Here is a 24,119-nt window from a genome sequence, read left to right as displayed (position 1 = left end):
ACGATGAACTTAAAGGGAAAAGATTACGCTGAAGGAGCGTCAATAACCTGGACGTCCTGAATGAGTTTCCTTTTGTTGTTAGAGTTTTGGGATCAGGGTTCTCAGGCAGGACACGTCTGCTGGTGGTTGTGTTGCTGTTTCTGTTTTGTTTTTGTTCTTCCATCACAATCTACAGACGCTTTAAGACTTCTCACCTGAATCCTCTCGTCTGCTCGTCACTGATGCAGATTCCTCCGTTGGTGCAGGGATTACTGACACAAGCATCGACTGGAGTCTCACAGTGCTTACCCTGAAATATCACACACGCACACACGCACACACACACGCACACACACACACACACACACGCACACAACATCAACTGAGTATTTTGATGGGATTACTATCAGAGACAGATGTGGGCTCATAATAATCGCCGACAGCACGCAACCAGCGGTTTCAAATGTTCAGCTCGGGGTTTGTAAACAGATTGTCGTCGTGTCTACAGGGCGAAACATTGTGATTACGAGGTCACAAGGTGCTGGCAGCAACAGACAACTCTGTAACTAGATTACACGAGAGCCTCTCTGCAGCATACAACACACACACACGCACACACACACACACACACACACATACACACACACACGCACACAGTGTCGTACCGTGAAGCCGGACTTGCAGGTACAGGTGTACAGCTCTGTGTGGTGGACTTGACAGACACCCTGGTTCTTGCAGGGTGAGGTCACGCATGGGCTGCATTTGGCCTGAACAGACGCCTCTACCGGACCTGTCGAGACACACACACACACACACACACACACACACACACACACACACACACACAAAGAGGACAGTTAGTGGTTTAATCTTCATCAATGTCAAGTTATCGAGACGTTAGTATTAAAACTGCACCTTCTTAGTCTATTAATCGGTCGTTTTTGGTCTCAGTCGACTAAGATTTCTTTAGTCGTTCAACTGGTTTTTATGCTTTTTCTTGCTGAATGATTTATTTCCAGGAAACATACGAGCACATCTCTGGTAAACATAAGAGTTAAAGTGGTGATTTTGTGGAGAAACTCACAACTGTCGATTGAATCAACTAATCGACAAATGGTATGAGCTGACTGAGACTAGTTATTATGAATACTGTCAACAAGCCTTAAAAACGCTTCTTTGTAACAGAACAGGAGGAGCGATCAGTTCTTAGTGTGTCTGGATGAGCAGCAGCAGAAGAAGCAGGTTTGATATAAATAGAAGGCATCACATCACACCTGGTGGCTGAGTGAAACAACCTGAAACATCATAATGATTTGTGTTTTCACCGTACAGTATGTCCTCACTTCACTCAGTGCTGCTTATGGAAGATGTGACACTATACTTATGTTCTGACATGACTTCTGTTTGGTCTTAAAGATGACAGGCAAGCAATGAAAACATGAAAAGCAATTCATAAATAAATAAATATGAGAAAGAATGAACAGACGAGTGAGAAATAACACACAGATGAAATATTAGCAGATGCTGGAGGACGAACGACTACAGCTGCATTCTGCTCCTTCTTCTTCCATTCATCACAACATTGCAAAAACAATCTGAAAATAATCAGTTTGAAGAAGAAATGTTCCTTTAAAACATGTATCTATGACACTTGTATATGGCTGCAATGTGTTATTATTTGTACCAGTAGGTAAAGAATAAGAGAGGAGCGGTTGCTGTGATGTTTAACTGACCACTTCAGAGAAGTTCAAGCTCACATTTGAACTTTTCAAACGACTTAAACTCACAGAAGTTATTACCGTTAATAATAAATGAGGTTTGTGTGTCTCTATCGAGCACATTGAGAATACAGAAGCTGCAAAAGGCCCCGTGTGAGATGTGAGGGACCATCAATCACAGCGAGCTGCTCTCTATTAACTCTACACTGCTGGAATATTTTGATATTTAAAAATGGATCAATTAGCGGCTGTGATAACACACACAGGGTCTGACAAAACCGCCACTAATGTAAAGTTCACACCACCGTGACACCGTGAGGAGAGAGGATCAAACCTCTGCTGCTGTGTCTCTAACACAAGTTAAACTCTCCATTGTGTGTTTCTCAGCTGTTAAGATGATTTGCCTCTGAACCTTTGTTATTATTCACTGCAGAATAATTAAGCGTCTTCCTGTTGATAGCAGATCCCAACTGAGTACAACACACTGAATAAAAGATCACTCTGTGTACGATCACAGAGACGAGTTCAATGAAGATTACAGCGCAGCTGATCAAGCAGCATGAGCAACATTACAGCTGATGATACAATGTGATGAAGAGCTTTGTTTGGACTGCAAAGAATATAAAATTGCACAAACGTCACAAGCAGTACGTTAATTTTTCAACTGTTAAATGTCCGGCAGTTGTTTTTGGTAACATTGAATGAGAAAATACTTCAAATACTGTTGAAAAGTCTCTCTGGATGGAGTTTATAAAAGACAGAATCTAGCTGAAGGTAACGTAACGTCATCTTTTATTTCCTGCAAACTCAATCAAGCAGCTAAACAAGGTTCCTTTATATGTTATATGTTATAAGTTCACCTGCATCGACATGAATGAAAACATGACTTTTGTTCAGCTTTAGCTCCTCTCTCACCTTGCTCGTGTGTTCTTGTGCATCTTTAACAAAACCCATAAAAGTTAAGAGTTCAACTCACACGGCGACAGTATTCACAGAGAAACGTGTCAAATCTTTTCTCGAGGCCGTCGCAGCTGAAGACAGTGAGCACTGCAGCGTCTTCAGCTGTGACAGGTGTGTGTAGGAGTGAAAGCAGCCAGCTCGTGATGGAGGTCACGCAGACTAAAAAGCTCCTTTTTTTATTAAACATAATAAAGGAGGAAGCGACAGCGTGTGGGCGTTTATTCTCTCAGATCAGCTCACAAAGACAGAAGCCCACGGGAATAAAACAGCCGGTTAACCTGTGTTCATCACAAATCACAGAAGGACCACATAGCGTCATGTGAATGTGTTTGAGATGTCAGGTCATTCATTATGGAAAGCACTTTATTAAGAACCAATTACAGACGTTTTACTGAACGACAAAATGTTCAAAAACGATCGAAACAAGTGCTGAAGACGAGAAACAGCTGCTGAGCTTCTCGTTCATGTACAGTTCTGCACATGTGTGATTTTAAAGTCGGGGGGGGGCGGGGGGCTTACCCTGACACTGGAAGCTGTCGGCGGGAGTGGTGAGCAGCAGCTTGCCCTCCATACCGCGCGGCCCGGCACAGCGGGCGATGCCGGGCTCCTTGTAGCCGCTCTTCACCCAGTCTGACAGCCAGAGCAGACGGCAGTCACAGTACAGGGGGTTGGCCCCGATCGCTCTGGTGAGGAGGAATAAACAGAGAGTCAGCCTCACTGACAGAGGGGAGGAAAGAGAGGGGGAATGGGAAGAGTGGGAAGAATGGGAGGTGAGAAGTTAATTTATTATAGAGGTTGGGAAGAAGAAACGTGAGGGAGAAGGAGGGTAAAATGAAAGAAAGAAAGTAGAGGAAGGAAGGAAGGAAAAGGAGAACAAGTAAAAGAAATGGATGAGAAAGGTGTGAGAGGACGGATAACAAAAAAAGAAATGAAAGGTTAAGAGGATGAGGAGAGGAGGAAGGAGACAGACAGAAAGAAAGAAAGAGACAGAAACAAAGACGGACAGACAAAAATAAATTAAGACGGACAGAAAAACAGAAAGAATGAGAAAAAGAAAGAGAATGAAAGAAACAAAGAAAGAGACAGACAGGGACATGCAGACAGAAACAGAAGAGAGAGAAAGACAGACAGACCAAAATACAGGAAGAGACACAAAGGAGAGAAAGAAAGAACAAGAGACAGAGAAAACAAAAAAACTACATTTCTGCACTAATTTTTAAAGCCACATGGTGGAGCTCTCAGTCCTCACAGCGCTGCTCAGACACACACACACACACACACACACACACACGTGCACGCACGATCATGGAGCTAATAATGTTAATTTAGATCAGGTCAATTGATTCACTTGATAAGATTATCACAGAGAAATGTGGGATCAAATATTACCTATCACACGCACACACACACACACACACACACACACACACACACACACACACACACACACACACACACACACACAAGGTCATATGAGAGAATATTAAATTATCCTCAGTCGATTAAACTCCATCAGGAACAATTGATGAGGAGGAACACTCTTCCTGTCTCTCACAGAATGGTCACATGACCACACCTGGATCACTGCGGGTCAGACTGGGCTTCTTATGAGTCCATCGCTGGTCTAGTCTTATTATCTAAATGACTGCTTAATGTCCTGGTTCCATTCACCACTTCTATTGGTTGGTTGGGCTCTTCTGCTGAGATCTGAGGGCATGGAGATGAAGACAAGTGTCTTTGTTGTCCATTGTCCAGTTTGTCTGTTTTCAGTGAGGAATTATAATAAACTCACTTTCAGTAGCATCTCAACATTTGTTCTTAACTTTAGATCATCTAAACTCTGAAGAAGACGGCACCAAGTCCTCAGTTCTCAGATTCATTATCCTCACTGATGGGGTTTAATTTCAGAATTCATTTTAAGCAGCAGAAGACAAAAGTATAAAAAAACACTCCCTCCACCTGCTCTCCATCACCTCTTCCTCTCCTCCTTTCCTTATTCCCTCCCATCTTCAACATTCCCTCCACCATCCATCTCTCCTCTCCCCCTTACTGTAGAACCTCAGATTGACTCACATGGGTCACGCTTGACTGAAGATGATTATACTGTATATGCAGTCACACACACACACACACACACACACACACACACACACACACACACACACACACACACCTCAGATAAATAGGGACATGGGGACATGACGGATCTCTCCAGCTAATTCAATCCACCAAGCAGCCACTTGAAACCACTCCCTCTCTGGGAACTGGACACACACACACACACACACACACACAGACCTCATTCTGTCAGCGAGGACGGACCCTGCTGTCCGTTGCGTGTGTACGTGTGTGTGCTACACGTATGTTTGAGTGCTTACAGGTGAGACAGGGAGACCACGTCGCTGAAGATGCCCCGCTGCAGCTCGGAGATGTCGTTGCCGTGGAGAGAGCTGAAAGACGGGCACAGCGGAGGGTCAGAGAGGCGGTCGACACTGAAAACTCAGAGACCACAGAGTCCACAAACAGATGGTGGCTTGTTGTAATAAAGCGAGGGGACGACAGTGACAAGTATGGTGTGTGTGTGCGTGTGTGTGTGTGCGTGTGTGTGTGTGTGTGTGTGTGTGTGTGTGAGCTCACAGCAGCCTCAGAGATCGAAGGCCACCGAGCGCCAGAGGAGGGATGCAGCGTAGAGAGTTGTAGCTGAGGATCCTGCAGGAGGAGAAACAACACACAGCAATCTATATTATTAACACACTTCAACCTCCACAGCCGTTGGTCAGATTTCCATGAAAGTGTTCTGTCCCTGTTTTAAACCCTCTCTCTCTCCCTCTCACGCACATCAAATGTACTTTAAAATGAACACTTACAAATCAAAGCTTTACTAGATTATGGGTCAATTATGTATTTATTTATATTAAACAAGACGACAAGATTCGATTTTGAAAGCTTGCGTCCAAGAGGAAACCAGAAAAGAATTGTAGTTAAAAAGGCAACCTTTAACCCTCGTGAGCTGGAGAAGAACTTTGAATGTTTACTAACGACAAATCCTGCTCTTGTGTGTGTGTGTGTGTGTGTGTGTGTGTGTGTGTGTGTGTGTGTGTGTGTGTGCGCGTGCGTGTGTGTGGACTCACAGAGTGGTGAGCTGGCTCATGTTGAAGAAGGAGTCATCCGACAGGGAGCTGATTTTATTGTTGCTCAGATCTCTGCAGAGGCAACGGTCAATTCCAATCAATACAGACACGAACACACACACACACACACGCACACACACACTAACAATACACTACGGGGGTCCCATTAGTCACACAAATATATATATAGTACACATACCGTAGGCAGACACTAATAACACACACACACACACATTCTCTCACACAGAGACACACAGTTAATCTGCTGCTCATCTTTGAGTTCAGTTGATCACATGAAGGAGTGTTTTGTGTGTTTGTGGATATATGAATGTGTGACGCTGTCTAGGAATGAGATTGAGCTGCACAGTCCACAGCTCCCCCTGCTGGACGTGTCTATCAACACACACTGGGTTTTGTCTGCACATGCAGCTCTTTTGCATCGAGACAAAATCTAGGAGTAAGAAAATGAGAAAGTGTTACTGTGTGCGTTTAAAGTGCTGATTCTCAGCTTTACATGTAGCGTGTTCACGTCCATGTCAGATGTGCTGTGTCTGGCTTTTAGCACTTTGTTTTGGTCTGAGGTCCCTCAGTTTTAGGGGAGCAAAAAAGTCATTGTGAGTAAAATAAAGACGTGTGTGTTTTACGCTGCCATCTTGGTCCAAGACCCCCCGTAGAAGAGATTCAAAATCTCAACGGGAAAATCTGTAAAAGCTTAGAGCCTCGCTTCACTTATAATCCAGTGCGTCAGCGTAACTGCACTGCATCACAATACTATAACTCCTTATTAGGGTTAGAGGAGGACCAGTGTGAGTGGAGTGCTTCATCGAGTGGCTCTTACACAAGCTGCAGGTATTTAAAAGTGGCTAACTCCTGAGGAACACTGGTGAAGTGGTTTCCATCCAGATACCTGAGAGGATGAGAGAGAGAGAGAGAGAGAGAGAGAGAGAGAGACAGAGAGAAAGAGAGAGAGAGAGACAGACAGACAGGGAGACAGAGAGAAAGAGAGAAAGAGAGAGAGAGAGGGAGAGAGAGCGAGACACAGAGAGAGAGAGAGCGAGAGGGAGAGGGAGAGAGAGAGGGAGAGAGAGAGGGAGAGAGAGTATTTATTGTTACATCTCTGCTAAATAATATCTCAAATCCTCCATTCAGGAAATGCTGAGATCACTTCACACACATGATCAAAAGCTTTGATCCTGAATGAATGAAATTAAATTAAGTGGCATTAATATGAAAGAAAACGTTAATTAATGTGTCTGCTTACTGCAGGAAAACAATCAGAGCACCGAATATAATTTGTGTGCCAACTTCCTCAGAAACCCACAATTACCGTTTCTTAATCACAGAAGATAAACATCGCTGATCAGATAATTACTGTTGCTTTACTCGAGCTAATTAAGGTTTCATACAACAGGAAGATGATTTGATCTATTTAATGAAAGAGAACATAAACAAAACAATATAAATAATAACAGAATGTGCAAAGGGAGGCCAAAAGGCTTCAACAGGTCTCCCTCAGTATTTGATTAAACAATCGAATAAAATAAACTTAATTATACAATTTTGATGAAGAATAATTAGTTTCAAAACATCGTCATCATCAAACCTTTTACCCGGAGGGAACCCACGCTGACACGGGGAGAACATGAAAACTCCACACAGAAGAGCTGTGCAGCCGGGGAATCGAACCCTGGTCCCTCTTGCTGTGAGGCGACACTGCTAGCCACCAAACCCCTGTACAGCCCTGAACCAATGCTAGCCTTTTTATCTTAGATTCAATGTTATAAGTAGGCTGCATTGAACGTACGCTAGGCTACATAGAACGTACGCTAAGCTATATTGAGCGTACGCTAGGTTACATTTAACGTACGCTAGGCTACATAGAACGTATGGTAGGCTACATAGAATGTACGCTATAGGCTATAGTGAACGTACACTAGGCTACATAGAATGTACGCTAAGCTACACAGAAGGTAGGCTAGCATTTCATATTATATTCCATGTTATAAGTAGGCTAGAATTATCAGAGCATTCAGGCCCCTCATGTTGCCCAGATGTGTAGGCTACTCTATATCAAATGCTAAAGAAAAGACTACGCAAGAAAATGTGCAAATTTATTTGGCGACCCAAAATAAATCTCCTGCGACCCACCTATGGGTCCAGACCCACGCTTTGAGAATATAACTGTAACAGTGTTCTTATTTTTAGGACTAAAGCTGGAGAGCCAAGAGAACAAGCAAGTAATGTCTAAACAGGTATGTGACGTGAAATGCAACTCAAGTGAGGAAGGAAGTTGCCGTGTTTGTCGTTTTTTGTTTCGACTCACAGCTCGGTGACGTTGCGGAGGAGTCCTCTGGGCAGAGCCTGCAGGTGTTTGTTGCTGCAGCGGACCACTGTGTCCATACAGGTGCACTGGGCGGGACACTGCGGCCCCGGGGCACAGCTGCTGTCCTCCAGGACAGAACCTGAACAGACGGGGGGGGCGCGGAGGCTCGGATTACTTCACTTACATTGAGGTGACACTGTATTGCTGCTGTCATGTTCAAAAGACGACTCCCTGTTCAAAATACTCTGGTCCACAAACTAACATTTGAACTTTAATATGAAATTGAACATAACATTTGACATTTTCCTCTCATTTTCTACGTGTGCATTTTCTTTTTCTTCTCTGTCTACCTGCTCCTGTGCAGATTAATGTTGCAGTGATTAATCCGTCAGTAGTATTCGTGTGTATTAGAGTGCGTGTGCGTATCGCACCGTCCTCGCAGCGGAAGTCGGGGACAGCCACGTCCTGCAGCGGGATCTCTCGGAGGAAGGCGGGGCCCTGGCAGCGAGGGTTCCCCGTCACGATCCGCCGGCTCCGAAGCCACGCCCCGAACCAGGACAGGCGGCAGTCGCAGTTAAACGGGTTGGCCAGAAGATTCCTTGATGGGACAGAGGCGAGATGTAGAGTGGGACACAAAGACGCGATGTGTGTGTGTGTGTGTGTGTGTGTGTGTGTGTGTCTGTGTGTCACTAACAGCGTGGACAGGTTGGGCAGGGTGTCGAAGGCTCCGGGCAGGATGGTGCTCAGCTGGTTGTCATAGAGGGAGAGCAGCCTGACGTTGCTCAGACCCGTGAAGCTGCCGTTATGGATGCAGCTGATCTTGTTGTTCCTCAGCATCCTGCACACACACACACACACACACACACACACACACACACACACACACACACACACACATTGAATTTAAAATGGTTTTGACACTCACAACTTCACTATAGCACAGCTGGTTGGTCCTCTGTGGCTCAGAGTGAAATAAAGGTTTGAACTATACTGCAGGAGTATGAGGTGGACTCACAGCATGCGTAGCCCCTCCATGCCTTTAAACATGCCCCCTCTCACAGACTCCAGGTGGTTGGCTGTCAGGTGAAGCTCCATCGCAGACGAGGCGCCTTCAAAGGCCCCGTCCTCGATCTCTGAGATCTTGTTGTTGCTCAAGTTACTGGAAGGAAGGAAGACAAAACGTTCTCACACAGTCACTTAGAGACAAGAAAGAATGTCAACCTGGTTACTTGGCAGCACTAAACATTTTGGGAGATTTGTTTTCGAGTGTTGAAATGAATCAAATAAATAGTTTACTTATAGAGTAGTTTGGTCTGAACCGCTTAAAAGGGATTAAAGAGACAGTTCAGATGTTATGAAGTGTGTTTGTATGAGGTTCTCCTCCACAGTCAGGGTTCTACAGTAGATGAGTTTATAGAGAACCAGCACGGGAGCAAAGTAATGTTCTGCTGAGGATGTATTTTAGACTCCTAAAATAATCTATACCAGTTTAAGTGAACGTTATATTTAGAACAGTTTCACAGCTTTGCTTGCTGTCAGACATCTTACTGACGGGGAACTGAAGCTGTTTTCTCTTCTCTCTTTAAAGCCACAAGACTCCATTGATGAAAACAGTCATTTGTACTTTGCAGAACACGTGAGTTGCAGGTCTACCGCTGCCTTAATCGGTTAGTTTGGACCAGCAACACGCGTGTTCTACCAGGTAAAATCACTGTTTGTTAAAGGAGTCTGGTGACTTTGAAGAGAGAACTCAAACTTGTATTGACTGACTCTGGAGAAGAACCCTCAAACAGCTTTAAACACTTTAAAACATCCAAACCATCCCTGTAAGGTCGCGGTGCAGCGAGACAATGCGATCTCCCGGACGTTCCCTTTGCTGATTTAACGGGGTGTTCGTCGTCGTTGAGGGTTCTTCTGAGTGACCTACATCTTCTTGAGCTGCGACAGGCCCTTGAAGGCTCCGGTGGCCTCCAGCACGGAGAGGTCGTTGTTGTTGAGACGCCTTGCGGACGGTCGCAGAGAGCACGGCATGAGGAGGAGAGAGCGAAAACATCATTAGCAGAGGAGTCGGTTTGGAACGCGTGTGCGTGTGCAGCCATGCAGTACGAGTCCACACACAACATGTCAACACGGATATCCATAAAGTGCCTGTGAGTGTGTGTGTGTACTGTATGTACTGTATGTACATGCATAGGAGTGTTGTTTTGCTTTAACACTGTCGACCCCGCAGGGACCGGACGTGCTAAAATGCATCTTGCACTTTGAATAAAAGCTTCCCCCAAATAGAATCTGGCACGCTGTAACTGTACGTCAACAAGGCCGATGTCGTCAGCTGATATTCCCGAATCAGAGATATTAGCGAGAGACATCTTTAGATCGAACACTTCGAACGTTTTTTTTTATAAAAGTCATTTATCAAGCAAAACCGTCAAACATGTACCGGCTCCAGCTTCTCAAAAGTGAGTATTTGCTGCTTTTCTTTGTTTTAAATAATTGTAAATTAAATATTTTTGACCAAACAAAGCAATTTGAGGAGGGCTGGAGGAACTAGAGACTAAAATCAAACGATGTTTAATGAATTCTGATACTGGAATCAGCCTGGAACCCTGCAGTTTTGTCTGGACTGTAAGCTGTTCATGTGTTCATGTGTTCATGTGTTCACACGTGTCTCACAGCTCTTCGGTGGAGGAGGGCAGGTGTTCGGGGAACTTGGTGAGGCGCAGGTTGGAGCAGTCGACCACGTTGGCCTCACAGCGACACTTAGCGGGACACACCGGCTTGCTGTTGCACTCGTAGCTCAGGCGCCGGTCTTCAGTACCTGGACACACAGACACGCACAGGGAGGACAGACCAGAGGACTCGTGTGGGTCAAACAGATCAGATATCCACATGAACCTTTCTCACACCTCATTGGATGAATAACCAACACAGAAATATCTATTTTTTACGGTATTTACTAGAAAACACACAAAGATCACCTGGGATGTGGTACTGCTCCTTGGCTGTCATGAAAAAGAAACAAAACCATGTCAGTCCAAAGGTTTGAGAGCTTCAACAGACACACACACACACGCACACACACACACACACACACACACTCCAGGAGGAGGTCTTCTATAAAACTGGCAGCAGCAGACGTTTAACATTTTTAAACATGAAAGAAGGCGTAACAGCGAGCCATGTTTTGGTGTTTTATGGAGGAACTTTGATATCTGCAAATATTAACGGTTCTTAGGTCTAAAACAAGAAGAAGAATTGCTATGTTTTCATTCCAAAAGTTGGCATTGAGCGGTAGGAACCTGAACAGATAATATTGTTATTGTTATTTACAGCAGATATAAGAGATTTGAGAGGAAAAGAGAGTTGGTCCACAGGTCGACACACATCGGTTAACGCTGGTTAAGCCAGACAAGACGTGCACTTGTCGTTGATGTGAGATGTTTTGAATCAAATAAAAAGAGACAATAAGTTGTTTTTGGTTCAAGCAACTACAAGGAACTTTCAATCTGCGTTGATTTTGTGGACAAAGACGGTAGTGTTTAACGGCCTTGCATCGTAAAGGTCTTGATCTAGTGTGTGTGTGTGCATTGGTTTTGGAAGTGAGTGAAAGAAAACTTATTTTTAACACCATCTTTCTTTTTTAAACACAGCTGTGTGCAGGATGGATAGCGATCCGTGTAATATGATGATGATGAAACAAAGTCAACTTTGTGTAAGTCACCAAAGTAAATTCATATATTGATGTAAAACCACGTCTCCGGTGTACTGCATTAATAAAGTAGACATATAAGTGTAGGATGAGGGCTGATTCTCTCCCTCTGTTGAACGACGGACCAAGTTTGACTCCTGTTTTTCACCCCCGCTCTAACACTGTCCCTTTAAGGGTTGTTTTGTTTTGTTCTGACTTTAATGTTTTTCTTTGCTGATCAGTATAATACTCGCTGCAAAACGGGAAAGAGTAAACATTAGCTCTTCTAGTTTGCGTGCCATAGACCTTATGTAGAAAATGGACAAATCTTCAGTTTCTGATGATGTAGCTCATTTTTCAGCATCAGTTTTATATTGAGACAGTCTCATAACTCCTTGTAGTAACTTTCCCCTCTTTCTGCACAATGCCTTTTGTACCATGCAGAGAGAAGTGATTGTGTCTGACAGCAGAATGTCACTAACTAATATATATGCTAATAGCTCATGCATATGAGAAAAGGCTTTTGGGGGGTTTATGATTTGCATTTCTTACACATACTGTGTGAATATTTCTCTTGAGGGAAGCTTTGCAGTGGTTCATCATCTTACACTCGCAAACCCAGACTGTCACCACCCGTCTCAATTCACACACACACACACACACACACACACACACACACACACGCACACACACTGACCGGAGCAGCGGAACTTGCTGCTCTTGATCTGTGCGATGCGCTTGTTGGCGAGGCGTCGAGGGCTGGCGCAGCGCGCTCCGCTGGTCTCTATGGGGTTCGAACGGAGGAAGTCGGCCAGCCACTTCACATTACAGTCACACACGAAGGGGTTCTGGGCCAAGTGGCTGATGGGAAATCACAGGGGGCAGGACATCAGTCGGATCAGACTGAATGGAGTGGAACAGCACAGAGCTTAAAATAGCATGTGTGTGTGTGTGTGTGTGTGTGTGTGTGTGTGTGTGTGTGTGTGTGTGTGTGTGTGTGTGTGTGTTTTCTTACAGCGTCTGGATGCTGTGCAGCGAGCTGAAGGTGCCTTTCGCCAGACTCTGGATTTTGTTGTCATAAAGCGACAGCAGAGCCAAGTTCTCCAGATCTTTGAACACGGAGGCTCTGATGCAGTGGATCTTATTGGCATTCAGCAACCTGATGCACACATGACACGATCATTAGCAGTATGTTAATTAAACTGTCACATATATCATCAATCATTTTCTAATTCATCGTAAGGGTTATAAATGAAGGTCCTGTTGCTAACTAGCGTGTTACATAACTAACTAACTAGCTAGCATGTTAGATAACTAACTAACTAGCTAGCTAGCATGTTAGATAACTAACTAGCTAGCTAGCGTGTTAGATAACTAACTAACTAGCTAGCTAGCGTGTTAGATAACTAACTAACTAGCTAGCATGTTAGATAACTAACTAACTAGCTAGCGTGTTAAATAACTAACTAACTAGCTAGCGTGTTAAATAACTAACTAACTAGCTAGCTAGCGTGTTAAATAACTAACTAACTAGCTAGCTAGCTTGTAAATTCCACTAGGCTTACATTTTACACTAGTTACTGAAAATGAGCCGAACTAAGTTGTCGCTCATCTGATAGCGATGTGCTTTCCTCAGCTGTGCGTGTGGATGAAGCATTAAGCCGTTATATTTGATACTCATTGTAGTCGTCACTGCAAAAATAACTCAGTTTTTGATTGTTAGCCACTGAAACAATGGCACACATAAAGAAGTGTGCTGCTCTGACCGCCCTGCTGTGTTAATTAGAATGGAAATGTCCCTTCTACTCCGATTTACTACTACCACTGACGCCTCAGCATGTGGAATACATTGTGTGGCACACAAGGCGATGGCAGTGTTATCAAAACAAGCAACATCACAGCCTGTTTTATGAGAAACAGATCTGCAACAGTTTGACTTGGCTAAAGAAACAGAGACTCGTACGTTTCCATCCAAGAATGGAACAACTTACGGGCACTTTCAAGCCGTTTGACACCTGTAATTTGTTTGTGTAAAACACGGTCAGTCAATGTCAAGCTCAGACAAATGATTTTGGACTTACAGCAGCTCCAGAGAGGCCAGGCCATCAAACACTCCGCTGGGCAGCTCAGTGATCTTGTTACCGTACAGAACTCTGCACACAAAGACGTACTGTATGTATTCTAACAGTGTGTTATAGAACCTATGTTTTATTATCAATGTGCATCAACATAGACAACAGTACGACTTTCATTCCATTGGTAAAGCTTCGCTGTAACCACACATTTCCACACAATGCACGACCAGAAGAGAGTCACGCTGGCAGTCATACTCACACACACACACACAAAAACATAAAGGCCACCCGCTGTGATTGTTTGAAAGTCCTGATATATCATAAAGAAGTTCTGTTTACAGAGAGCAGGCGCCACTTTTGAATTATTCATACCAACAGACGCACGAAACACACGCATGCAGTGCAAACATATGGAGGTATAGACAAGACATATGTAACCACATATTGGTAGAGGCACTCCGACAGTGTATTCACACTCACACACACACTCACACACTCTGAGTCTTACTCACAGTGAGTTGAGAGCTCGGAGGCCGTGGAAAGCATCGGGAGCGATCTCAGATATCTGGTTGTTACTCAGGTCTCTGGGAATACAACAGAGAACACACACAGACTTTAGTCACAGCGGCCAGAAACATGCATTTAAAGAACTGCTTTGTTTTTGAGAGGTAAAGTCAGAGACTGCTGTCCTGTAGAAGCCTGCAGGGACAACGTCCATCTGTAGGCCAGACCTGGAAATTAGCATCGGCAATACCGTTGACAAAAAGTAGTTTTGTTCAGCAAGATAATCTTCACAAATCAACACCACGTTGATGATTTTTGCAGCTATGAACTACATCACGGTCACAACGCATACATGAATGGTTTTATTGTTCTTTTTTCTAATCCCTCAAATCAAATCTAATACGGAACTTTTCGTAAAGAATGAGGAACCGCACTTTATGTGAAAAGCAGGCTCTACGAGAGCGAGTGCTGTGTCTGCAGGCCAAGTTCTTACATCTCTGATTTGTTCTGGTCCGGCCAAACCACAACATGTCAGATTATAAAATCCTTCTTCTGCCGCCACATGTCAGTCGCTCAACTGTCACAATAAATTTGAACACAAAACCACTTAAACCAGCCTGGTAATGTAATCAACCCCCGTCTCAGGGACGTGGGACGGTCTCACGGTGATGATGTAAGAGGACGGGGGGGATAGGTTTGAGAGGAAAAGGAAAACCGCAGAGAGACAGAGAGAGAGAGAGAGAGAGATGGAAATGGGCAAAGGAAAAGAGAAAGAGAGAAGCAGTGAGAGTGAACAGAACAAAAGCCACAAAGACAGAAAATGGGGCACAGAGCTATGAACATTAATAAAATAACATTATTGTGGTCAAATGTGCATCTTAAACACATTCACCAGATCTCAGTGATATGCTCTGGATTCATCATGCGAGACCCTTAAAGGGGGCCTCTGATCTGATGGGGACGGCGTCGCTCTGCTGGCTGACATAAATCAAGCGCTCCTCGGTGCTGAAAATCCACTGGGGCTGTTTGTTATGTTGAGCGGGGGGGAGACAGAGGAAGAGGAGAGGGATCCAGTTGGCGGATCACAGTTTAAAAAACAGACGTCTTTCCCCAGAGGCATTGGCTCGCTGGAGGCAGACATACTGTAATCTCATTGGTTGAGTCGAAACTCAAAGGGGTGGAGCCATAAAAACCGAAGCTGACTTGATAGTGTTATTCTGTTAGCTGTCTTTCAAACTACCTCCTATGGAGAATATATTGAATCCCTTTGTGTCATACTGATCATATTAGGGCTGCGATTATCGTCATTATCGATTAATCTGACAATTATTATATTCTATATGAATCGATTTACCGTTTTTCAATCATATCGAACATAATATCTTTGGTTTTTGGACTGACTAAATACTAGATAAAAACATTTAAGACATTTTTCACTATTTTCTGACATTTTATAGACCAAATGATTAATTGATAATAAAAATAATCGTTGGTTGCACCCCTCGTGGATGTCTGGGTCTCCTCCTGGTTTATTTAACCTGGCTAAGGGTTCAGTTTGATTGAATAATTATCCACAACCTTTCTTTAACCTCAACTGTTACTCGTGAGTTATCGTGTCTTTAGAGGACTCACATTCGACGAAGCTTCTTGTAGGAGGTGAAGGCGCCCGGAGGAACCGACTTGATGCCATTCTGCTCCAAGCGACTGCAGAGAAACACAGAGAGAGACATAATTAATAATGTAACAGCTGTAGGCCGTTTCACAGCACAGCTGTCAACTGGAGTGTCTGTAGTTTCAATTCAAACTTATTTGTCCACATGCAATATTAATCCAAAGTTCTGTTCTCCTGTCAACTGTTACAGCGTGACTGTGGGCTTGTGCAGCTTAGAGAGAAGGACGCGTGCAGAGTCTTTCAAAGACAAACCAGAACACACAGTTGTTGCCTGAATAGAAATCTGTGCGCGGCCACGGGGCCATAAAGAGATGCAGTTGGAAAAAAGCTCGTACTGAATCACACTGTAAAAACAAAAAGATGAGAAATTTTGAAATCAAACTTAAACCCTAACTAATTTCTAAAGGTTTGACTAACATATTATATTTCATCATCGCAACTCTGGTTTGTTTATGGTCTGTTTGACTCTAAATGGACCATAATGTACTAAATGAACATCATACTGTATTGAAGAAGACTTGAAACTAGAGATTGAGACCATAAACTCATGTTTACAATGTTTACTGAGGTAATAAATCAAGAGAGAAGTAGAGTCATTTTCTCATAGACTTCTATACAACCAGAGGAGTCGCCCCCTGGTGGACGCTAGAGAGAATGCAGCTTTCACACATGAAGCATCGGCTTCACTCTGCAGAACCAGAGGTTGCCGCCTGGTTGAAATGTAAACCTCTATGATACTCACATCTCAGTCATGGCCTCGGGCAGGTGGGCGGGGATGGCGGTGAGGCCCCTCCCCCGACAGTCCACGATGTTGTTGCTGCAGGAGCACATGGGAGGACAGGAGCCGGACGCCAGGCTGCACGGCTGAACGAAGGCACTGCCACCGTTACCTGCAAGCAAACAACGAAACAACTGTACCAACTTTCAACTCCGTCGGGCCACGCTTTGACCCGAGCGCGTCGTCTCGTGTCACCGGGCTGCCGTACCTGAGCAGGCGAAGTCGCTCTTGCGCAGCTCGGCGAGGTTGAGGCCCCTCAGCGAGGGAGGAGAGCTGCACTGGGTGTAGAGGCCCAAAGCCGCCCGCTGCCGCAGCCACGGAGACAACCAGGCCAGGTGACAGTCGCAACGCAGAGCGTTAGAGTGGAGCCGGCTGGGAGGAGACGGGGGGAGGATGGAGAGGGGAGATCAGGGGGAGGGAGAGAGGACAGGTGGGAGAGAAGGAGGGAGGGGGATGAAGAGAAGAGCAGGAGAGCAGAAAATGGAAGTGTACAAGGAAATAAGGGAAGAGTTGGATGAGAGAGAAGAGGAAATGGAAAGCGGAAGGATGTAAAAGAGGGTGAGAAAAGGAAGGAAGGAGTGGATAGGTGGGAGGACATAACAGAGTAGGGAAGGAAGTATTGTAGGAGATAGGAAAGGAGAGAACGCAAGTATTGGTAAGCATCTGACTGTGACCGTTGTTTGCATCTCATTGTGGTTCTGTTTCCAGAATGCGGCATCCTGGGTAACGTAGTGCGTTGACTTGAAGGACTCACAAGGTGCGGAGCTTCGGCATGTGGTTGAAACTGGAGACCGGGATGCTGCTGACGTTGTTGTTGTTCAGCGTGCTGGGAGAGAGGGAGACAGAGAAAGAGAGAGGGAGAGAGGGAGACAGAGAGAGAAAGAGGGAGACATGGAGAGAGGGAGACATAGACAGAGAAAGAGGGAGAGAGGGAGAGAGGGAGACATAGACAGAGAAAGAGGGAGGGAGAGAGGGAGACATGGAGAGAGGGAGACATTGACAGACAGAAAGAGAGAGGGGGAGAGGGAGACATAGAGAAAGAGAGAGGGAGACAGAGAAAGAGGGAGACATGGAGAGAGGGAGAGAGGGAGACAGAGAAAGAGAGAGGGAAAGAGAGAGAGACATAGACAGAGAAAGAGGGAGGGAGAGAGGGAGACATAGAGATAGAGAGAGACATTGATGGACAGAAAGAGAACGAGTGAGGGAGAAAAGATGGGAGAGAGAAAGAGTGAGACATAATGAGAAGAAAGGAGATAAAAAAGGAAAGATGAGAATAAATAGTGAGAGGAATGATGGGAGAGTCGGTGAGACAAAAACAAGTTGATGGCGAGTACAAATGAAAACAGAAGTTTAGAAGGTATTAAAATAGTAAGTGATGGCAGTACACAGAAGTATTCAGAATACTCACAGTACTTCCAGGGATCGCAGCGCTCTGAACGCCCCCTCCTCGATACAGCTGATGTGGTTTTTATCCAGCTGCCTGGTGACGAGAGCGAGACAAACAGAACGATGTCTAATCGAGCCAATCGATCGAGGGATCAATGAACAAAATGTGTTTGAAGTTGGTTTCAATGCACCAAGACGCAATGCATTGTGGGGCAGTTGAGCACGTGCAGTAAGCTCACGTCGCATCCTTCTAATGTAGTTTACATCCGGGCATGAGTCATGTACACACAATGCAAACACTACGCAGTGTGAAGATTTACGTACTTTGTGTGAATCGTTGGTTTGTGAGCATTTTCAAACACATCCTTTAAATTTTTTTTTTTACATTCTAAACTATAATTTTTGTATGACTTTTGTTTTAGTATACTAGGATATATATATATATATATATATATATATATATATCTTTCCATACTATACAAAAAACATTTTATGACTTTTGTGACATATGAAACTTTTTTTGACTTTTTTTAGTATAACATCAAAGGTTCATAAAAAGTCATATGTATTTGTGTGTGTGTGTGTGTGTGTGTGTGTGTGTGTGTGTGTGCACTTCCACACAGGTTTTTGAGGTCCGTGGCTCCTCTGAAGGCCCTCCTTGGGATTGCCTGGATGCTGTTTTCACTCAGGTCCCTGAAAAACAAGGAGAGAGATCCCGACTCTCAGTCGACTAACGTTTGTACATTCAACAGTTTGAGTTAACACGCAACAATCCCTGCGAACGCTTCGCTAGCACACGCTTTGTCCTGTTTGAATTTCAAATTTGAGAAGCGAGAGACGCGGCACAAAAGCTCTGGGACAAAACACATGCTTTCTTCTTTTTCTTACTTATAAATGATTCAGATTATTCAATGACGCTTTAGCAGAATTGTGTTGCTGTATTGCTAAAGCATACTGAAAACCTCCATATCTCCTCCTCCATCTACAGCCAGATGACTTGACTGGAAAGCAGATACATTTAAAGAAAAAAAGGAAATACACATTAAAAAGAATCTTCTGATTTGAGTTTAAAGAATTGTACAAATTAAGTGTATTAAACTACACCAAAGATATTCTCTACTTCTAGCCATTATTGTTCTGTTTCAATAGAGGGGCGGGACTTATATATATTGCATTGAAAATCAAGGCCACAGAGAGTAAAAACGGCCCAAAACTGCTCAGGGGTTCAGAGGGTTAAGTTACAGTACGAGAGTCAGAGGGAGGAAATGAATCAAGAAGACTACGAGGAGCGTTGGAGCAGGAGAGAGGGGTGCTTATGGTGAAATGGAGGCTTGATAGAAAGAGGCAGAGGAGGAAAGAGTTGTTCTGCTTCATCTCAGAGGGAGCTCAAGGCCAGGGAACCAAACGAACCCTTTTCTTTGTGTCTGTCTGGCCCTCTCTCTTCACTTCTAGTGGTCGAGTAAATGCAACCAGCATCACACATCCCGTCTATAAACAACTGGATATTAACACATCACAACACGCACCCTGTTGGAAATAATACATGTGGAGCTTATGAACGCCAGATGATGGGGTACTTCATGATAAACAACTCTGGTAAATGTGTAAATAAATAAAAAACGTACAGTATTTCAGATTTAACGTTTAAAACACAAAAAAACAAGAAAAGGGAATAAGAAGGAAGAAGTTAAACTGGTGTTTGAATGTCAGGGTGTTCCTCAAAGAGGCAGTAAAAGCTCGTTCACTGAGCTTCACTGAGAGGAGGAGCAACTGTGAGAGAGGAGAGCTGCTGAGTCACTTCTCCTGAAGTGAAAGTGAAAGTTAGTCTGAGCGACAGCAGAGCTGCAGTCGAGACAAGTCTCTCTGTTTCTCTCCAAAGAAACATTCAACTGAATCCAGCAGCTTCTTCTCAACAACAGAGTCTCCGACAAACTCTGGTGAGTTCACTGTTCTACAGAGAAACTCAACATTTGGTCAAAAGTGAGTTCAAACCAGGATCCATAACAAAGAACAAAGTAGCAGCAGATAAGCTAGGCCTGCTAGAAGCTAACTAGCCTAGCTGCTGCTCCCTTTGGATTGTCCAAACACAGAGAACAGCATCTGATGTAATGTGTGGATGTATTTATTGAGTATAGAGGAACAACATTGATGTGTTATAACTTACATAACTGTTCTGTACTTTGGTAAACATCCTTGAACTGTAAAGCCTTTCCTCTAAACGTCTCTGTCTCTGTAGTTCCTGCTGTCTGTCTTTGTGAGGAAGTTCAGCTGATAATATTTACTGTGTTTCAACTCAAACACTTCAGCTCGACTCAGACAGGAAGTTCACCTCACATTCAACCTGAGGTCCAAACATGTCAGTAAATAGTAATGTGTTCAATATAAAAGTGGAATTAAAATGATTAGGCTCCTTACAAATGATATAAATTCACTCTGATAATATATAAGCAGCAGGGTAGCAGTATTATTATTTAATATGTGATGTGACAGTGATGGAGGATCACTCTGTGTGTTTAAATTCTATTTAGTGAGCACCTTTCTAAAGTACTCAAACCCTCTTCTGTAATGTTCCTCTACAGTAGGTGTCTCCAGGACACATTCTACCATGATGACACACAGAGACACACAATGTGAAAACAATACCTGACACACACTGTTGCTGCTGCTGAAGATGTGATAACAGTTTGTTTTCTCACACTTGTTGTCCTCAGAGTGTAGATATGTCTGCTGCCAGCTGTCTGCTGACTGAAGATCAGTTTCTGTGCTCCATCTGTCTGGATGTGTTCACTGATCCAGTCACCACACCATGTGGACACAACTTCTGTAAAGCCTGCATCACTCAACACTGGAACGTTAATGTCCAGACTCAGTGTCCCAACTGTAAAAAGCTTTTCTTCACCAGACCTGAGCTGCAGGTCAACACTTTCATCTCTGAGATGGCTGCTCAGTTCAGACAGTCAGCTCAACAGAAAGCCAGCAGCTCAGAGCAACAAGAGTCCAAACCAGGAGAAGTTCCCTGTGACGTCTGCACTGGAACCAAACTGAAGGCCCTGAAGTCCTGCCTGGTGTGTCTGGTCTCCTACTGTGAGACTCACCTGGAGCCTCATCTGACAAAATCAGGTCTGAAAAGACATCAGCTGATCGACCCTGTGGAGAACCCGGAAGACAGGATGTGTACGAAGCACGATAAACCTCTGGAGCTGTTCTGTAAGACCGACCAGATGTGTGTCTGCATGCTCTGCATTGTTTTAGACCACAAGACACACGAGTTTGTTCCTCTGGAAGAAGAATATGAAGGAAAGAAGGCCGAGCTGGGGAAGACTGAGACTGAAATCCAGCAGATGATCCAGAAGAGACGACTGAAGATTCAGGAGATCAAACACTCAGTGGAGCTCAGTGAGGAAGATGCAGACAGAGAGATAGCAGATGGTGTTCAGGTCTTCACCGCTCTGAAGGAGTCTGTTGAGAGAAGCCAGGCCGAGCTCATCGACACGATCAAAGAGAAGCAGAGAAAGACAGAGAAACAGGCTGAAGGCTTCATCAAAGAGCTGGAACAGGAAATCTCTGAGCTGAAGAAGAGAAGCACTGAGGTGGTTCAGCTCTCACACTCTGAAGACCACCTCCACCTCCTCCAGAGCTTCACGACCCTGAACACTCCTCCAGCCACCAAGAACTGGACAGGAGTCAGAGTCAGTCCACCTTCACATGAGGGGACTGTGGTGAGAGCTGTGAACCAGCTGGAGGAGACGCTCAGTAAACACATGAAGAAGCTGTTTGAGGCCGAGCTGAAGAGGGTCCAGCAGTCTGCAGTGGATGTGACACTTGATCCTGATACAGCAAATCCTGCTCTCATCCTGTCTGATGATGGAAAACAAGTTAAACATGGTGACGTATGGAAGAATCTCCCAGACAATCCAGAGAGATTTGATGGTCGTGCTATTGTTTTAGCAAAGCAGAGTTTCTCTTCAGGAAGATTTTACTTTGAGGTTCAGGTTAAAGGGAAGACGTGGTGGTATTTAGGAGTGGTCAGAGAGTCAATCAACAGGAAGGGATTCATCACACGGACTCCTCAGAATGGTTACTGGATGATAAGGTTGATTAATGAGAATCAGTACTCTGCTCTTACTGACCCTCCAGTCCGTCTCTCTCTGAAGTCTCAGCCTCAGAAGGTGGGGGTGTTTGTGGATTATGAGGAGGGTCTGGTCTCCTTCTATGACGTTGATGCTGCAGCTCTCATCTACTCCTTTACTGGCTGCTGCTTCACTGAGAAACTCTACCCACTCTTTAGTCCATGTTTTAATGATGGTGGTAAAAACTCTGCTCCTCTGATCATCTCTCCTGTCAATCACACTGAGTAGAACAAACACTTGATCTTCTACAGAGAGACTCTTTCATTTAATGTAACAAATCTATATTATTGGTGATTTACGGTGTAAACATTATTGATTTTGATGTTTTTTTTCTATTTGTCTGTAAATGTATTTCTACTCCAACACACAGACATTAAGCCACTGATTGATATTATATAATGTCGTCTAATTCATTCTAATAACTGCATAACCTGCCTTCAAGACTGTTGAATCATCAACAACAATGTACTCAGGAATAAGAAGCATTTATATAATACATTATGATTACTGACACACATTATTGGATAAAGTCATGTACCACTTATTCTTTAGTTTAATAAAAGGTGTTTCAGGATTTTAGTTTTCATCATTTTTGAATCAACAGAAGCATCAAGAGGTCTCTGTCTGCTGTGTTTTTAGGGGTCAATAAAAGATGAATTATTTATTCATATTTGTAAAAAATGAATCAACAAAATCTAATAATAAAACATTCAGCTGCTGTGACCAGAGAAGAAGAGTTTAGTATCGTGTTATTAGTATTTCATACAGTCGTCCTCTCTGCAGAATGTTTTATAGCCGGAACAAAGTGAACAAATCCTCAAGGGAATAAAAACAAAGAGACTTTGAACTGGATTTGTATTTTGAGATACTTTATGTATTTGCACTTTATGCTACTTTTTACTAGCGGTGTAACGGATCACAGATCGATCCGTGATATTTATCTGCGTTAACGCGCGATAAAATAATTGTCGGCGTTAATTAATGAATGCGTTAACGCGTTATTATCGCGTTAACTTGCCCAGCACTAGTTTTTACATTTGTGACAAACGTAAACCAAACACTTACCTATCACCCAAATATTAATGAATAATAAATAACAGTGAGAGCTCAAATATAATGTATGTGAATGTAAATATGCATAAAAGATACTCAAATTAAAAACTACATGCATCCACATCCACGTGTGTAGGGGTTTCATAAGACAGACCTTTCTCTTATGTCCACACACACACACACACACACACACACACACACACACACTAATATTAAAGATGCTTTCCCATCAGGTTGTCAAGATATCTGTTGCCAGGACACCAGAAGGCTGGATATGATGTTTACTGGAGGGAAACACAGACTGGTCACAGCTGGACTTGTGTGTGTCTTTCAATGTGGGAAAGAAAAGTGGTGAAATGATAAACCAGGTGCCAGATGAATAGAAGGTGAAGCTGCATACTCTGGTAGCTCTGATGTATATGTATAGAGATATAGATATTTATACATGTATAGATATATATACTGATGTTTGACACATATCTGGGCCTTCCTGCTCTGTGCGTTGTTTACATTAGCAGCTTGAGACGTGAGGATCTTGACTTGAGCGACGGCGTCTTCGACCCGATGCTTTACACTCAGCTAATATTTGAGTTTTTAGCTCATAAAAAGCTGAATCGGCGTCACTGCATTCCGGTCAAAGCGCTCCGACTACAAATTAAAAGCAGAACGCTTCTGATCCCAAAACACTGTCCCGTTCCTAAAGATTCTACAAATTAAAAGAT

At 43.8% G+C, this 24,119-nt stretch overlaps 2 protein-coding genes and 1 long non-coding RNA gene across 4 annotated transcripts in view; 1 reads left to right on the top strand and 2 right to left on the bottom strand.

Moving 5' to 3' along the window:
• LOC142950134 (slit homolog 1 protein-like) overlaps positions 1–16,889 on the bottom strand; it is a 42,567-nt gene extending 25,678 nt beyond the window's left edge. Inside the window, exons 1-20 of the mRNA XM_076092033.1 lie at positions 16,793–16,889; positions 16,011–16,082; positions 14,387–14,458; positions 13,881–13,952; positions 12,815–12,958; positions 12,497–12,660; positions 11,090–11,113; positions 10,785–10,929; positions 10,039–10,113; positions 9,127–9,270; positions 8,806–8,949; positions 8,543–8,709; positions 8,112–8,250; positions 6,627–6,695; positions 5,789–5,860; positions 5,295–5,366; positions 5,036–5,107; positions 3,177–3,340; positions 645–769; positions 195–289 (exon numbers count right to left, since the gene is read on the bottom strand). Of these exons, the coding sequence (XP_075948148.1) occupies positions 195–289; positions 645–769; positions 3,177–3,340; positions 5,036–5,107; positions 5,295–5,366; positions 5,789–5,860; positions 6,627–6,695; positions 8,112–8,250; positions 8,543–8,709; positions 8,806–8,949; positions 9,127–9,270; positions 10,039–10,113; positions 10,785–10,929; positions 11,090–11,113; positions 12,497–12,660; positions 12,815–12,958; positions 13,881–13,952; positions 14,387–14,458; positions 16,011–16,082; positions 16,793–16,881 (2,120 nt within the window). The 5' untranslated portion in view covers positions 16,882–16,889. The remainder of the gene's footprint in view (positions 1–194; positions 290–644; positions 770–3,176; positions 3,341–5,035; positions 5,108–5,294; positions 5,367–5,788; positions 5,861–6,626; positions 6,696–8,111; positions 8,251–8,542; positions 8,710–8,805; positions 8,950–9,126; positions 9,271–10,038; positions 10,114–10,784; positions 10,930–11,089; positions 11,114–12,496; positions 12,661–12,814; positions 12,959–13,880; positions 13,953–14,386; positions 14,459–16,010; positions 16,083–16,792) is intronic.
• A 43-nt stretch (positions 16,890–16,932) lies between these two features.
• On the bottom strand, positions 16,933–18,308 carry LOC142949950 (uncharacterized). Its single transcript, XR_012954118.1, has 3 exons — positions 18,237–18,308; positions 17,583–17,654; positions 16,933–17,200 (listed from the first exon to the last, which is right to left on the bottom strand). It is a non-coding gene; the product is annotated as an uncharacterized LOC142949950 (long non-coding RNA).
• Positions 18,309–19,966: 1,658 nt separating this feature from the next.
• Positions 19,967–22,918, top strand: LOC142949946 (E3 ubiquitin-protein ligase TRIM21-like). Of its 2 annotated transcripts, none has more exons than XM_076091840.1 (2): positions 19,967–20,194; positions 20,926–22,918. In XM_076091840.1, exon 2 carries the CDS (start codon positions 20,935–20,937, stop codon positions 22,570–22,572), a length of 1,638 nt encoding a protein of 545 aa, XP_075947955.1. In that variant the 5' UTR covers positions 19,967–20,194; positions 20,926–20,934; the 3' UTR covers positions 22,573–22,918. The 2 variants fall into 2 exon arrangements, with proteins under 2 accessions (XP_075947955.1, XP_075947954.1); XM_076091839.1 differs by having other exon boundaries at positions 19,970–20,151.
• Positions 22,919–24,119: the final 1,201 nt, after the last annotated feature.

The sequence above is a fragment of the Anarhichas minor genome, unplaced genomic scaffold, assembly GCF_050575085.1.
Source record: "Anarhichas minor isolate MPS153535 unplaced genomic scaffold, ASM5057508v1 ptg000014l, whole genome shotgun sequence".
NCBI classification, from domain to species: domain Eukaryota; kingdom Metazoa; phylum Chordata; class Actinopteri; order Perciformes; family Anarhichadidae; genus Anarhichas; species Anarhichas minor.
This window is presented reverse-complemented; position numbering and strand designations above follow the sequence as displayed.

Bases quoted from the DNA above. Each gene is read 5' to 3' on its own strand.
- LOC142949946 (XM_076091840.1), top strand. From the start codon at position 20,935: ATGTCTGCTGCCAGCTGTCTGCTGACTGAAGATCAGTTTCTGTGCTCC.